The sequence below is a fragment of the Carlito syrichta genome, unplaced genomic scaffold (assembly GCF_000164805.1).
Source record: "Carlito syrichta isolate Samal-C Ts95f unplaced genomic scaffold, Tarsius_syrichta-2.0.1 Scaffold142918, whole genome shotgun sequence".
NCBI classification, from domain to species: Eukaryota; Metazoa; Chordata; class Mammalia; order Primates; family Tarsiidae; genus Carlito; species Carlito syrichta.
Window position 1 is genome coordinate 106,886 of NW_007087014.1, and position 16,981 is coordinate 123,866.

The window sequence follows — 16,981 nt, forward strand, 5'->3', positions numbered from 1 at the left end:
CAGGCAAGCCGACTCACCTCAGCCTCCCAAAGGCATGGGATTACAGGCTGAGCCACCGAGCCCGGCTAGGATGGGCTTTTTTCTTTGAGGCAGATGCAGGGCAGGAACATTACAAAGCCATTGCTGCATATTTCCTAAGCAATTTCCAGAAAGTGGGGCCCGTCTGTCCCCATCCTGAGGGTTGGTAGACTCCACCACCACACAGCAATGCCGGATTTAATACTGCAACATCCAGACGCAGACAAGGAGACCATCCTGCATTTCCTGAATTACCTGTGGAAGTTAAGCTGTCTTCATCTATAGTTATAGTCCCACCAGCCACTCACACCCTGCTGGGCTTGTGCCATCTGCATCAACCAAACACTGACGTGCCGCCTAAGAATCTTAAACATGTGAGGCTGAGCAGGGACTCGCATCTGTAATCCTAGCACTTTGGGAGGCCAAGGTGGGAGGATTACTTTGAGCCCAGGAGTTTTGAGACCAGCCTGAACAACTTAGTGAGACTCTGTATCTACAAAATTTAAAAAGAAAATTAGCTGGGTGTGGTGGCATGCACCTATAGTCCTAGCTACTTGGGAGGCTGAGGCGGGAGCATCACTCAAGCCCAGGAGGTTGAGGCTACAGCGAGCCATGATTGTACCACTGCACCCCAGCCTGAGTGACAGAGTGAGACCCCAACTCACAAAAACCCCAGAAAAACCTCACATATTCATTGTTTTGGTCTCTTACTCTTCCAGGTTTATCTGTTACGTTTTCCCGGTATGTCTTTTGCATTCAGTTTGGAAATGACAGAACTCTAAGCAGTCTGCGTGACTGAGTTGAGAGGCCCCTCTGGTTCTCAGTCTTGCTCCAGAAACCTGCATCGCCCCTCGGTTTTAGGGTTTTGCTTTTAGCCTCACTCCACCTGCAGTTACTTTGATGGGAGCAAAGCCTGGAGTCCCCGGGCGACCCCGCTTCCTTCTCAGGCAATGCTCAGCCCTGGGGTCCCTGGGGTCTGGCCCTGCCCACCGAGTGGGCCTCCTCCCAGTCCTCTGTGCCCCGGGGAGGGTGGAGGACGAGGGCCACAGGGGAGGCAGCATCCCCAGCTCCACCCCAGAATCTCACAGGTCCTTCCCTTCAGAAGTCTGAGGGAAGCCACTGCGAGGGCACAAAGACCCGGTGGGTGCCGGGGTCCCACGTGCTAATGTCCGTGCACTTTCCTCCTTGTGTACCAATCAGCAACACGGGCATTCTCTCTTCTGGCGGATTCTTTCCCTTTAAGTCCTGCTGGTTCACACAAACCAAACACGCAGCTCTGGAAATGCCCCTTTGAGCGAACAGCAGAGCTGATCCAGGCGGCTGTGTAATTAGCACGAGGCGAGTGTGCCCAGGGCGGCCTCAGGCTGCAGAGAATCAGCAGGATCGTGATTAGACCTGGGCAACCTTCAGTGGGAGTCCACGCTGGTAAGCTGTGGGTGCACGTGACTCTTTCCTCAGCACTGAGGTTGGGCCTCGGCCGGGCTCGCCTCAGCCTGTCTGTGAAAGCCTGCTGGCGTGCATTCTGGGAGGGCTGTGCGTCCATGCAGAGTGGCACATGGAAGCACGCCCCAGCCTGCTCACTGACTGTGGGGAGAGGCACGGCAGGCCGGCCAGAGTCATCTGTGTGCACCTGCACCTGCAGTGGGCTTTTCTCCTAAAACCTGCACAGGGAGAGGCTGGCCCCTTGGGCTGTCCGGCCCTGGCCCGTGTCACTGGGCCCCATCAGTTGGCCAGAAATGAAGGAAAAAGTGCTTCACTGATAGTAGATGAGGGCAGGGCTTCTAGAGTCTTCTCTTGGATCTCCTGATGGGTGGCTGCAGGCTCTGCCTAAAATCCCCTCTCTGGCCAGAGTCAAGCCGGGATCTAGGTTTACAGCAGAGCAGCCACCAGGCCACAGGTCTGCCTGGTAGCTGTTTTCTAAACAAACACGGGCGGGACACAAAGCCTTGTGTCCCAGGCCGGGAGTCTCCATTCCACCACATTTCAGCAGCCAGCTTCACTGTCTGCTCACACCCTGTGGGCCCAGAAATGTGGCGAGGCTCCGCTGAGATCCTCAAGCTCAGCAGCTCCCCATGGTCTCTCACCCAGGCTGCCGGCCTCCTTAGGGCGACTGACACACTGCCCTCTCAACGTCTGCCTTGGCCTCTGTCCTGCTCCTTCCCAGCAGATACACCCCACACCCCCGCTTCCTCCTGGGTCTCCAGGGCAGCCACTCAGGGCTCCTAGATGACTGTCCTCTAACCATTCACACAGTGAACCAATGCTTACCACGGGCCTTTATGTACTAGGCATGGGACACTGAGTCCTGTCCCCACATGCTAGGCATGGGGTAGGGGGTGGGGGTGGGCGGATAAAATAGAGCCGTGAGGACCAGCAGGAGTGCCGTGAGTCAGGGCACAGAGGAAGGCCCGATAGGGTAGATGCTTGAGCAGGAAAAGCAGGACAAGCACGGGCTCTGAGGCAGGGAAGGGCAGGCTGGGCAAGAGCTTGGCACGTGCAAAGGCCCTAAGGCTGGCACATGGGCTGCTGTAGCAGGTTGAAGTGTCTGCCCTAAAGGTATGCCCATCCAGAGCCTCTGACCATGACCTTATTTGGAATAAGGATCCTTGCAGGTGTGATCAGTTAAAATTAAAATGAGGTCATACTGGATTAATGTGAGACAGGTGTCCCCACAGGGCAGAGACAGACACACAGAGACAGACACACAGAGAAAAGGCCCCATGAGGATGAAAGCAGAGCCTGGAGAGATTTCTGCACCAGCCAAGGGACAAGAATGGCCAGAGACACCAGTAGTTGCGGAGGTGACAGCTTCCCTCCAGTGCCTTTGTGGGAGCGGGAGGCCTGATGGTGGGCTTCTGGCACCCAGAACTGAGAGGAAGTGCTGCTGTCTAAGCTGCCCAGTGTATGGTGCGCTATCCCGACAGCCCCAGAACAAACGTGGCATCTGTAGGGGAGGCTGGGGCATGGCCAAGGCCACCACAGTGCACGTGGGGAGTGACTGGCCTCAGCGAGGGCGCAACGGCATCTCTGTGCTGCAACCCTCCCCGGTGCCCCCAGCACCCCTGATGGGGCCACCCCAGCCACACTGAGCCCAGCCCCAGCCAAACTGCCCTTTTGCTACACCCACCTGCCCTAGGCACACAGCTCAGAGATCCGCCTGGGCTCCCGTGCCCGGCGCCCCACACCGCGTCCTCAGGGGCTCTCTGATGCTGCTTGTTCCCTCCTGCACCTGCTACACTCTGGGTGCTCCTGGCATCTCCTCTGTGCTGACTTCCCAAGCAGCATGATCTGCTGTCTCCTCCTCCAGGACGTCCTCCAGGCTCTCCAGGTAATGCCCAGTTCATCATCCTGCACTGGCCTTCAAGGAGCTTAATGCCCCCACACCCTCCTTGATCATTCGGGCCATCCTCTGACCCCATCCATGTCAGTCCCATGTGGGGTTCACCTTGTCCTTGCATGCGACAGGGACCAAGCACACAGGCAGACCCGGGAGGAGCGGCTCATGTCCAGACTGCTGGGGTGGTCCAGAGGACAGGCCGCAAGAGTCAGGAGGCACAGCACCCACTGGGCGTGTGACCCAGGCCTCTGCAGAGGAGGCAGAGAGGTTGACGCCTGACGGAGGTCCACACGTGAGGCCTGTGCGGGCAGGTCGGAGGGCCGAGGCTGCAACAGAGGCCCTGGTTCCTGATGACGGACAGCCTTGGCTCTCATATGCACATGCGTGTCAACCCTTGTGCCGCCAGGCCTCCCCCTCCCTCACAATCGGCAATTTACAGGGGAGGAAACCGAGACATCGAGAGCAGCACTGAGCAGAGGAACCGGCAGGGCTGGGACAGAACGGACCAAGGAGGGGCAGAGCCCAAGCAGGCAAGGGGCTGCCCAGGGTCTCCGGGCTCAGGGAGACCCCTGCAGCCAACAAGAGGCACCTGAACATGGTGCTTGGGGATGCCCCCCCCAAGGTGCAAGCCTCAGACGATGGCACCGACTGGAGTTGCATAACAGGCAGGTGGGGATACAGGGACACATTCACTCGCTGCCTGTCCAAGGACGATGCCTCAGGGGACCTCAGGGCTCAGAGCAGCCCCGTGAGAGGCTCCCCCAGTCCTGCCTGGATCAGCAGGACGCCTCCTCTTCACCTCCCTGTCCACAAAAGCCACACGTGAGGTCCAGGGCTGGCACTCACCCTGTGACAGCCACACACAAAGCCCAAGGCTGGCACTCACCCTGTTAAAGCGCTTGGCTTGGAAGAGATGGCCGTTGGCGCGGTAGAGCTTCCTCCATCTTCTGGCTCCCCGGCGGTAGATGGATTCTAGAAAGGCGGCGAAAAGGCGTCAAAAACCAGCGCTGTGGCCACTAGCCCACTCCCCCTGCCAGGCACAGACGGGACAGGCCACTCCCATGCCAGCGGCTGAGGGCCGCCGCCAGTCACGGAAAGCCAGAGCCGGGTGATGGCGTCCCATGGCTCCCTGTCTCTCCACATACGAGGCTCATGTCACAGCCGTGGCTGCGGGAGACGAGGCCTGGGAAAGGATGGAGCCGGCGTCCGCGGGGCAGCGGAAACCACCCCGGGGCCAGTGCTCACTGACCGCCACGCTGAAGAGCCAGCCTGGCCGCAGCACCAGGCCATGTGTCCTCTGCCTGCCTTCCTGCCCGCCTCCTTCCCCCAGGGAAGCTGGGCCTTTCTTCCACACGGGGCACACTCCACACTGGCCGGGACGCTTACACAGAAATGCCCGAGGAGGAAGCGTGGATGCCAGACTGGAATCCACGGTCGGCTGGGTGGAAACAATCATGACATCATCAATTCCTCAGCCCGTGGCCTGCTGGCTGGCCTCCACTCACTTAGCCATCAGGGTGGAAGGAAAGCCAGACCCAAGGGGCACAAAACATGACTATCCTAGCATCGGTCAATAACACACAAGCGCGAGGAAGAATGCTGCCCGTTAAAGCCATCACCTGACCACCAGCCTTGACCTTCCTCTAAAACACTTCACCTGGCCACTCTGAACGCTCTGAAACCAACACGTGTGAAAACAGAACTCACAGCACTCGCTGCACAAGGGGTAGCTTTGTGCTTTGATGAGACTCCCCAGTGAAAGCTACTTTCATGCCTAACGAGAGTGTCCAAGGTGGAAACTGTAACGGAATGTTTTTAAACCAAGTAAATCACCAGCCTGGTTGACCCGCCAGACTCAGGCCACAGAGGCGGCAAACCCCGCCCTCTCTCTTTAATGGGAGGTTCAGGGTGAAAACAAGAAGTCAGGGTTCTGGGGGGGCGGGAGCCTGGGGGAACGTGGGCCCCATGGCCAGCAGCAGCCCAGCCCACCCCAGTCTCTGTGCAGGACCCGGCAAGCGGCCTCCAATGCCCCAAAGCGAGGTGTGGGCTTTGACGGAGGCTCACGTGTTGCCCAGTGACCCGTAAAGGCTTCCCGCCACAGGTAAGGCCCCCAGACTCACCACACCCCAGGCCCCAGGGAGGCACACACCCCTTGGTCAATCTGCCCTTGGCTCTCAGGAGCCCAAATGAGCCTCCACATGGCCCAGCCCACCCAGGAAGCCCGGCCACAGTGGGTCCCTGCTCCCAGGGTCCGCAGGTCTCACTGCTCCCTCATGGGGCACTCATGCCCCCGGGATGTCCCTGAAGAAAGGGAGGAGGGGCTGGGCGCAGTGGCTCAAGCCTGTAATCCCAGCACTTCGGGAGGTCGAGATGAGGGGATTGCTTGAGCCTTCAGGTTCGAGAAGAGCCTGGGCAACTTGGTGAGACCTCATTTCTACAATTAAAAAAAAATAGCCTAGCGCAGTAGCGCACGCCTGTAGTTCCAGCTACTTGGAAGGCTGAGGCAGAAGGATGGTCTGAGCCCAGCAGGTCGACGCTGGGGTGGCTGTGAGTGTGCTACTGTACTCCAGCTTGGGTGATGGAATGAGATTCCAACCCTCCCAGAAGAAAGAAAGGGAGGAGGGTGTGGAGTGACAGGGTCAGACTGGCGGGGCCTCAGAGCCAGAGTGCACAGCAGTGTTGCCCTGCCACGGGAAATCAAATCAGCCCACTGGGTGTCCTCCCAAACCTACGAGCTGTGAGAGGTCAGGCGACTCGACAACATGCAGCAGAAGGTAAGGCCTGCCGGGGACCCCAGGATGGACAGACTCCCCAGTGGGATTAGATAGAGCCTGGCGTGAGCCCATCCCCGGGGCCCCTGCTGGGACGGGCAAGTGTGTGCCCAACTCCCTACGTGGAAGCCTCGATCCCCGATATGGCTGGGCCTGGAGACAGGCCTCTCAGGAGGCAATTAAGGTTAAGTGAGGCCAGGTGGGTATGGCCTTGACTCCATGGGACTGGGGTCCTTATGGGAGACACCATGGCACTCTGACTCACAGACCCTCTCTGCCACATGAGCCACAACAAGAGGGTGCCACCCGCAGGCTGTGGTGAGGCCTCAGGGAACCACTGCTACCTACGCCTTGACCTCGACGCCCTGTCATTTCTCAGGGATCGGTGTGTGGCATTTGTCCCAGCAGCCTGGATGGACTAAGACACCCTCATGCCACAAACACTTGGCCCCTCATAAAATAAGGACGTGACTGCGAGTGACAAAATGACAGAAACCTAGAAGACGCTGCAGGAGGAGACCTCAGCTACCCCTAAGGATGTTCTCAGGACTGGAAAGGCATGAGTTGAAAGGAGGTGGGGCCCATGCAAGGGAGGGTATGTCCCCTCGGAGTCCCCTGGGGCACAACAGACAGGCCACACCCTCTAGGTCATCTAAAAGCACCTGGATGTCTGTAACCAATAATGAGCAAGCATCAAAACAGGAACGAGGGCCATACATGTTTCCTTGGGAGGGAAGGGGAGACAAGACGGAGTCTGCCAGGACACGCCTCATGTGACCAGGGACCCGCCATGGCTGGCACCTCTTGCACCCATGGGGCAGCCCAGCTCCCAAGACCGCAACACGGGAAAGGATGGGTTCCCGGGGTCATCGCTTCTCCTGGAGGGTCTACGACGGCTCGAAACTGCTTGGGAAGAGGAACGTGTGCCCCCCACGGCCCGGCAGCCCCACAGCTCCTCACAGGCTCTGAATGGCCAAGAACATCCGATGGCCCTGAGCCTTGTGGACGAGAGAATGGGCGAATCAACAGTACGTGGCATCCAATGGCACATGGGCTGCAGCAGAGCCCAAGTGCATCTCTGGGCCAGCAAATGTGACACCATGGCTGTATAGCCAGGCAACATGTGACTGGACGTGTAGTTACAGAAGATACAGTCACAGGACACAAATGCTCCAGCAGGTGAGTAACCGACTCCACACTCGGGGCGGCTGCAGGGCGGCACACAGGCTAGGTGGGTGGCCCGCTGGTCCAGACGCTTTGTGGCGGACAGGAGCCCCTGTTCCGGGTGTGCGTCAAACAGCACATGCACCGACACATAATAATGAGAACTGCAGACATGAGCGGCAGAGCCACCCAGGATTGTGCCACCATGTCCCTCGTCACGTCCTCAGGGGCCTCAGCTCAGTTCCGTGATGTGGATTCATTCTGAACTTTGTTGGGGAGGGGAGAGGTGAATTTTGTTTCAATACAGTAGACCAGAATTTTAAAAGGGACCAAAGAGCTCTGAGCCTGCATGGAACCCCTGCGGCTTCCCCACCAGGACGTGGCCAGCATCCCTTCTGCCCACTCATGCATGGTCTGAGGTGGATGTGAGTCGCAGCAGGTGGGCTGGAACAAGGAGTGATGGGGACAGATATCACGCCACTCTCCGAGACAGAAACATGGTGAACGGGAGAGCGCAGTGTGAAGACAAGGCAGTGAGGCCCTCCCCTCCAGCCACTGTGTGCTGGACGGCCCACACGCACGTGGCAGCCTCCTCGGGGAAGGTCGGGGCCTGCCGTCCCAGGAGAGACTTTCACATGAGGAGAAGGAAGACTGTGCAACTGCCTTTACTTGCAGACCAAGTGTGGCTCAGGAGAGGCATGAGGCACCAAGCCGACACGCTGTGAGCCTGTGGTGAGTCATTTCTTATGTCCGCTTGGCTGGGTCACGATGTCTAGATATGTGGTCAAATAGGACTCTAGATGCTTTTGGGAGGGGCACAGGTGGCCCTCCATCCTGAGGGTGGTCTCACCCAGCTGCTGAAGGCCCAAGGGAACGCAGGGCAGGGACCCTGAGCATGGGGGCTGCCGCACAGATGGCCTGCCAGCTGCCCTGGGCCACGGTCCTCCCAGCCTGGAATCCGCCCAGCCAGTTCCACAGGATACACCTCCCCACACATCCCAAGGTCCCTGACGAACACGGGGTCTCAAAGGAGGTTCCGGCCTGCACGCACCTCCCATTCTCCTCTCTCCTCCTCGCCCCAAAACAGAGGCCCCTGGAAAGGCCCATTCAGAGCACTCCACCCTGGGGATCCTGGTGGGCTCGATGCCCAGCACTCCCGGCACCTGAGTGCTAGCTTGGGCAGTATTGAGGAGCCCTCAGGGTGCCCGATCCTTGCTCAGCTACCCCTGGGAAGCAGGGGCTAGGGAGCCCCAGGCGTCCAAAGAAGGGCTGGGCACCCTTCACCGGGAAACACACTTTTTGTTCTGGGACAATGTTAGACGCACAGGGATTGCAGAGACCATGCAGGAAGTCCCTAGTGCCCTGCAATGTTCCAGGCTGCAACCAGCCTGTGCCACCCTCATCACAATGACACAAAGCCTGGCGCCTCCTAGAACCTCGGCTCTGGGCCCTCATCATCTTTTTTTGTTTGTTTGTTTGTTTTTGAGTCGGAGTCTCACTCTGTCACCCAGACTGAAGTGCAGTGGCCGCTCCTGGCCACCACAGCCTCGACCTGCTGGGTTCCGGCAATCCTTCCGCCTCAGCCTTCCAAGTAGCTGGAACTATAGGTGCGTGCTACCAAGTCCGGCTAATTTTTTGATATGCTGTAGAGATGAGGTCCCGCCAAGTTGCCCAGGCTGTTCCCGAACTGATGGGCTCAGGCAATTTGCTCACCTCAGCCTCCCAAAGTCCTGGAATTACAGGCTGAGCCACTGAGCCCGGCTCTCATCATCTTTTTTAGTTAGTCTTTTCTATTTTTTTTGAGTTAGAGTCTCACTCCATTGCCCAGGCTAGAGTGCAGTGGCACGCTCATGGACACCCTAACGTGAACCTGCTGGGCTCAGGCAATTCTTCCACCTCAGTCTTCCAAGTAGCTGGAACTATAGGTGCGTGCTACCAAGTCCGGCTAATTTTTTGATATGCTGTAGAGATGAGGTCCCGCCAAGTTGCCCAGGCTGTTCCCGAACTGATGGGCTCAGGCAATTTGCTCACCTCAGCCTCCCAAAGTCCTGGAATTACAGGCTGAGCCACTGAGCCCGGCTCTCATCATCTTTTTTAGTTAGTCTTTTCTATTTTTTTTGAGTTAGAGTCTCACTCCATTGCCCAGGCTAGAGTGCAGTGGCACGCTCATGGACACCCTAACGTGAACCTGCTGGGCTCAGGCAATTCTTCCACCTCAGTCTTCCAAGTAGCTGGAACTATAGGTGCGTGCTACCAAGTCCGGCTAATTTTTTGATATGCTGTAGAGATGAGGTCCCGCCAAGTTGCCCAGGCTGTTCCCGAACTGATGGGCTCAGGCAATTTGCTCACCTCAGCCTCCCAAAGTCCTGGAATTACAGGCTGAGCCACTGAGCCCGGCTCTCATCATCTTTTTTAGTTAGTCTTTTCTATTTTTTTTGAGTTAGAGTCTCACTCCATTGCCCAGGCTAGAGTGCAGTGGCACGCTCATGGACACCCTAACGTGAACCTGCTGGGCTCAGGCAATTCTTCCACCTCAGTCTTCCAAGTAGCTGGAACTATAGGTGCGTGCTACCAAGTCCGGCTAATTTTTTGATATGCTGTAGAGATGAGGTCCCGCCAAGTTGCCCAGGCTGTTCCCGAACTGATGGGCTCAGGCAATTTGCTCACCTCAGCCTCCCAAAGTCCTGGAATTACAGGCTGAGCCACTGAGCCCGGCTCTCATCATCTTTTTTAGTTAGTCTTTTCTATTTTTTTTGAGTTAGAGTCTCACTCCATTGCCCAGGCTAGAGTGCAGTGGCACGCTCATGGACACCCTAACGTGAACCTGCTGGGCTCAGGCAATTCTTCCACCTCAGTCTTCCAAGTAGCTGGAACTATAGGTGCGTGCTACCAAGTCCGGCTAATTTTTTGATATGCTGTAGAGATGAGGTCCCGCCAAGTTGCCCAGGCTGTTCCCGAACTGATGGGCTCAGGCAATTTGCTCACCTCAGCCTCCCAAAGTCCTGGAATTACAGGCTGAGCCACTGAGCCCGGCTCTCATCATCTTTTTTAGTTAGTCTTTTCTATTTTTTTTGAGTTAGAGTCTCACTCCATTGCCCAGGCTAGAGTGCAGTGGCACGCTCATGGACACCCTAACGTGAACCTGCTGGGCTCAGGCAATTCTTCCACCTCAGTCTTCCAAGTAGCTGGAACTATAGGTGCGTGCTACCAAGTCCGGCTAATTTTTTGATATGCTGTAGAGATGAGGTCCCGCCAAGTTGCCCAGGCTGTTCCCGAACTGATGGGCTCAGGCAATTTGCTCACCTCAGCCTCCCAAAGTACTGGGATTACAGACTTGAGCCACCGCACCCGGCCAGTCAGTCATTTTTTAGGACAGCTTTAGACATGTGGGAAGACTGCATTGGCGAGTTCCCACAGAGCCGTGCGGTGCCATCCTCAGCTCCCTACCCGTGGCTTGTATCATGATCTTTTTTTTTTTTTAATAAGGGGGACGGCAGATTGCGACTCCCAGGCATCCCGCAAAGTAGGCGGGTCACCTTAGGGGCAACCTTTACCCACTCAAAAATTCGTCTCACATTAGCAGTGAGAATTCGGGCATCACTTCGAATCATTATTTTCTTCACTCATAAGTTTAAGGCATCATATCATGATCTTGACATGTCCTCAGCAGAGTCCCTGCTCTTCCTTGGTCTCTCCTCAGTCTCACCAACTATCTCTGTTGCCCCAGACCCCACCCAGGACGCCATGTGACATTTCGCCGTCCTGCCTCAGTGGGCTCTACGTGGCTGTAGCACGTTGAGGTGCTGGTCATGTGTGCACACAACGCCCCTCACAGGCCCAGTCTGATACTTCTCTTCTGGCAGGACAGGCATGTGGCCTCCCAAGCGTCCAAATCAACAAAGCGCCTTCCAAACCTCGGCCAATTTACTCAAAGGCGGGCCCAAGCACCTGGAGGTTGTCCACAGAGTTTCACCCACTGTGAGGGCTGTGGGCATCAATGCACCCCCTGCTCAAGCCAGTCACATTTTCAGAATTTGGGTTTTTGCCCTGAAAGCCCCATTCCTGACCTAAGCGACAGCTGGCAGCATTGCAGAAGAAGATGGGTGTGGCACTGAGCCCTTTTGGGGGGATGGTGCTCTGGGACACCCCAGCCCCTGCTACCCCCAGCAAGGGAGGCCGTGTGTCACCTCCATGGAAGAGGGTCTCAAAGCCAAGCCTGGGTTCTGAAACCCTCTTGGGGGGAGTCCCAGGGGGGGTCTCCACTGATATTCCACACATAGTGGACAGCACAACTGCAGTGGGTCATGTGAGCTCGGCTGGGGACAGAGCCTGGGCTCTGGGGGCTGAGCTGGCTGGACATCACGTGCTACAGGCTTCTTCCATCACCCTCATGGGCTGTGCGCCATTCCCTTCCAGCCTTACCTTGACAACCCCCAGGAGCTCTGGTTTGTCCCTGGGACTCTATAATGAGGGTGGCCACAGGAATGCCAATGAGCCCTGTTTCCATGGCAATCCAGCATCTCGAGCATGCTGATAAGGTGAAGAAAACACATTTCAAAAGGCCAAGCTCAGCGTGGCAGGTGGCTGAGGGGCCACGGCACCCACCCTGACATGCGTGGGATGTGCCGAATGCCCAGCAGCAAGCCAGGTGGTGCTGGGGCCTTCCTTGTTGCTGGACATGGCCCTGCATGGGGTGCCCAGCACCGCACACAGCAATGCCATGGGACGGCACTGCAGTGCCCGGGATGGGGGTGGGGGAATGGCACAGGCAGCAGTCAAGGCCTGTGGACAACCTTCTGTGGTGGTCACAGGTCACAGAGCCAGTGAGGCACCCTCAGGCCAAGGGGCCCCCCGGAGCTGGGGCGCGGCTGTCACCGAGGGTGCAGGCAGAGTAGGTGTCAACACCTCTGGGCTGGTTTCCCCCTGGGCAGCAGGTTCCAGTGGGTTCTCAGCCCCAGGAGGGGGGGTGGTCTCCGCAGTGCTGGTCCAATGCCCATGCACGCTAGACAGACAGGACACGAAACAGCCACGTTCACGAATGCCGTGTCTCCAGGGGGACGTCTTGAGCCACATGTGACCACACACAGGAGCTGGGACTTCGGGTGGAACACCTCACTCTGCTTGGTCAGTCATCAGGGCACAAAGCAGCCTGCACCCTCAGCCCTGGGCACACGGCCACGCTGGCTGGGCTGCAGGGGGACGTGGGGAGCACGGCCATGGAGTCACAAAGCAGTGCTTGCCACACACAGTCCTGGTGCCCACCTCAGCCTCACCACACATGCGCCAGGGCTTGCCATGCATGCCAGGCCTGGATGCCCCGGGAGAATGAGAACCCCGGGCTCCCTCTACTCCAAGGGTCACACCGGTCACACGGGCTCATCCCAGGTGCTCAGAGCAGTGACAGGCAGGGTGTGGGGAGGGTGAGCTCCGGCCAGGACCTGAGGGTGAGCAGGCCGGGGAGGCGCGGCCTTGCCCCATCCAAGGGACCGTCCCAGATCGCAAGCCTGCAACTCAAATGTCATTTTTCTGCCCACTGACGTATCTCCCTATGGAAGATGCGATTTAGAGCATGCTAGGCTTCCAAAGGTGACGGGAGAATGACTAAAATCACAACAGCACACCCAGAAAGAAGCCTGAGTGCCCACTGCAGTGGGAAGCGAATGGCGGGGCAGGGAAGGGGTCTGTTTCAGGAAGGGCAGCCAGAGCCCTGACCCCTGTGGGGGCAGCACCCCACCCTGCCCCCACAGGCCACAGGGAGACCACACAAGAGCTAGAGAGAGAACAGAAGAGACGCAGCCAGGCACGACTGGTCAGTGTGGCTGCGAGTTCTGCTAACGTCCGTCCCTTCACATCCAGGCAGGAGGGCGCACAGGGAGGGCAGGAAGAGTCAGGCACTGTGGGAGCTAAGGACAGACCACACAGGCACAAGGGAGACTTACGGTGCCGAGGGCCACAGGGGGACAGCTGAGAAGCCCAGGAGGGACGGGCAGCACATCCCTGGCACGACACACTGACACGGGGCATTAACCAAGTGACCACAGCCCTTGGGGGGCCATGGGACAGCAACTCCAGGTGGTGGAAACATGGCCTCTGCCACGCCCCAGGGTGTGCGGCCTCTGTCCGGGTAGTCCTGGTGTCCCCATCCCTGGGCTTGCTTGCTTGGAGTCTCAACCGATCAGAGAGGGCATTCCGCAGTGACACCATGGCCCGGGCAGACACGTGGTCAACGTGGCCCGAGCAGGCCGAAGAGAGTGATGTGTGGGCTACGGACACGTTAGGGTGATCCGCCCATTTCAGCCTAAACAGTCGTGGGCCCCTGTGCAGCTGACCACGCCACACAGCAGCACTGGGACTGATTCTGAAGCTGATGTCTTTAGGGATATACATGGGGCCTTGCCCGCTGAGGAACCCTCCCACTGAGGAAGCAGACAGGCCTTGGCATCCGTGTCATGGGGTCTCGTGTGGGTGGGGGCAGGAGCCACGCTGGGGAAACACGGGCTGCAGGACTCTGCATGGTGCCGCCTGGGGGTGGGTCTGCAGACTGGGCACCTGTGTGAGTTCTCTTGCCAACGCCTCCTCTGTGGCCCAAATGAACATCAAGAGATGTGCTCTGTGAGGTCACCACAGTAAAGGCGGACAACCATACTGCCGGCAATGGGAAAGCAGTTACGCAAATCCCAGAATAGCCGGGTTGGGGAAAGGAGGCGGGGCTTCATGTCAGCCTGAAAGCACCTGACGGGCCTGTCCAGGGGGCAGAGCTCAGTGTGAACGGGAGGTCAAGGCTGGACATGGACAGCGCATCGTGCCACGGACAGCTAGGGCCCTGAGCAAGCCTGGCTTGGAAAATCCCCATGCTGTGGCTTCAAGCTTGAGCCTCTTTCAGAGAACTGATTTACTCCGCCTGTGGTCCCAGCTACTTGGAGGCTGAGGTGGGAGGATGCCTTGAGCCCAGAGGCCGAGGCTGAAGTGAGCCATGATCCTGTCACTGCACTCCAGCCTGGGTGACAGAGTGAGACCCTGACTCTAAAAGACAAAAACCAAGAAGCAAGAGACATTGGTGAACACTGACGTACACCAGCATCCAAGAAGTTCGTTGCAAATGAATTCATACTGAGGAGAGCTCACTTCTCTGTGGGAGTTGTTCTTTATGGATTCACGAAAACAACAACAAAGCACAATGACAACAAGGTGTCCGAGCACCTGCCACCCTCCACTGGGCGTGACAGGGCCGAGGCCACGGTCGCCAGCACACAGAGGACCAACCCAGGGGAACGGGGCCACTGTGATGAAGTCGGCCCAAGTGAAAGCTCAGCCAGAACTTGAGCCACGGGATGAGTGTTGCTGAGGAACCAGTCGGAACACTGGCACGGCTGCAGGTGCCACCCTGCTCCCAGGGACAGTGGCGGTGGCTGGACAGCAAAAGCAGGACCTGTGCTGGAGGCCGGACGAGGGAGGCTGAGAGAGGCGCTGGCGAGGCCACCACGGGCTGGGTCTCTGCGGGCCACCCAGAAGGCGAGGCCGAGAGCTTACGGCTTTCTTATCGGAGACAAAACTGAGGAGTTGTCCTCGGCCACTCAGGCTGCCACGGGAGACCCCAGTACTGAAAGAGTCAGAGACTCCTGTTCTGGGGCGCTCCCCTGGCCCGCAGAAGGCAGCCCTGTCATCATGTCCCCCCTGTGGTAGATGGGACGCGAGGGCAGTCTCTGGGGTCTCTTCTTAGGGCACCAGTTTGCCGTGAGGGCTCCGCTCCCACCAACACGACCCTCGTCACCTGCCAGAAACTTCCTTTCCATGTACTGTCACACGGGCTTTGGGGCTTCGACACTTGGGGGTCATGGACAACCAGGCCATGACTCTCCACCTGACACCCCGGGAGACACACAGCTGGCTTGATGTGGTGGGCTCATGGCTAGAGGGCGATCTGCCCTGGAATGAGCCGTGCCTTGGGGCTCAGCCACTTCCAATTTAGACGAGACTCTGGGAGTTTATACTGGCTGGAGGTGAGACTTCTGGGGCTGCTGGGATGTCACGTATGTGTTCTGCATGTGAGGAGGACAGAGGATGGATGTTCTCACTCCAAAGGGAGAAAGAGAAGGAAGAAGGAGTGATGGGTCCCCACCAAGTCCAACACTCAGTAAGACACGTCCCATGTCTCAAGGCTCAAATCACTCTCAGGTGGGTGCTCTGCCCTCTGGGTGCGTGGAGGAGGGGCAGCCCTGCCCACGCAGCCCTCCAAGATCCCAAGAAGAGGCTGCCATGGAGGGACAGACCTGGATCTCAGTGCGTCCTCTTCCTGTGAAGCGCTTGATGAACCCTGAACTGCACAAGCTCCAGACGAGAGATCAACAGATAAAGCAAAACAAGGTGAGCGAGGCCAAGATTCTGGCTAACACGGTAGTGAGGAGACACAGAGACTGGGGTCCTAGTGAACCCCAGACTTTCTCATTGAGGTTCCTCAAAGAGATGGGTCCTGCATCAAGGAAGACAAGAACTAGACCAGCCTTACCTGAATCAAGGTGATCCAGTCACACCCCATCAGCCAGAGAAAGTGAAATCATCCCATAGGAAAATCACTCAGCCATCCCGTTATGCTTTTCAAGGAAATGTCTGATATTCAATCAAAAACCACTGGGTGGGCCAACCAACAGGTGTATATGACCGAACAGTCCACAAAGACTCGCAAGTGACTCAGATGCTCAAAGTGTATTTCAGAAGATGGGTGGCGTGAGAGACCGCACCGTATACGGGACCTGAAAAAAGACTCGCAGGAAATCCTGGAGGGCAAATGAAATGAGTAACATGGCGGCAGGTTTAAGAGCAGATCAGATGAAGCAAGAGACATCAAGTGGAAAAGACCCAGATAGAAGCAGGACAGAAGAAGCCCAGGAAAGAGGGCACAGGAGACATGGTTGTGGCCCAGGCTAGGCAGTATTGAAGACACAGGCTGGTGCTCTCCTGGAAAGATGAGACACGGTGTGGCCGGCTAGGAAGCTCCACAGCCAGAACAGCCCTCTCCTCCACAGACTACTGCAGAGGAAGGAAAGGCATTTTCAGGAAGAACTGGGGGGAACAGGGAGACCCTCATCTCCCAGAGCGGCAAGGTAGGTAGGGACTCTGAGTGAGAGAGCCCTGCCTCTGCCAGAAGAAAACTCCTACCTGCCTGCCACGACCCCACACCAGCAGACATACTTCCAAAAGGAAGGCAGAAGAAAGACACTTCCCCCAATCAGCTATCAGCAAGTGTGCACTGAAAGAAATACTAGGCTGAGTGCACGATACACCTGGAGTCCCAGCTACTCGGGAGGCTGATGTGGGAGAATCATGTGAGTTCAGGAGTTCGAGTCTAGGCTGGGCATCATCGCAAGACCCAAAGGGAGTATTTCAAACAGAAGGAAGACTATTTCAGGATGTGCAGGAAGACACAAAGCCTCTCTGGAGGGTAGGCCGGCAGGTAAAGCTGAAGGGATGCTCCTGAAAGCAGCACCAACACAAACACCTCCCGGGCAGGTCTACACGCGTGTGGAGTTTACGTCTACGATGACAGCAACAGTGGCAAAACCACAGCATCAAGGAGCAGCAAAGGAATAAACAGAATTAATGTGTTCTAAGGTTTCTGCCTTTTCTGGGAAGCGCAGAACTACTGGTTCAAGCTCCATTCCATGGGTGTGTCACCACTGCGGTTTCTAAGGCA

General features: G+C 57.4%; 1 protein-coding gene across 1 annotated transcript in view; it reads right to left on the reverse strand.

Moving 5' to 3' along the window:
• Positions 1-16,981, reverse strand: part of PRKCZ (protein kinase C zeta) — a gene marked incomplete at its 5' end in the record, with an annotated part of 100,904 nt that overhangs the window by 30,938 nt on the left and 52,985 nt on the right. Inside the window, one exon of the mRNA XM_021708557.1 lies at positions 4,242-4,327. Within this exon, the coding sequence (XP_021564232.1) occupies positions 4,242-4,327 (86 nt within the window). The remainder of the gene's footprint in view (positions 1-4,241; positions 4,328-16,981) is intronic.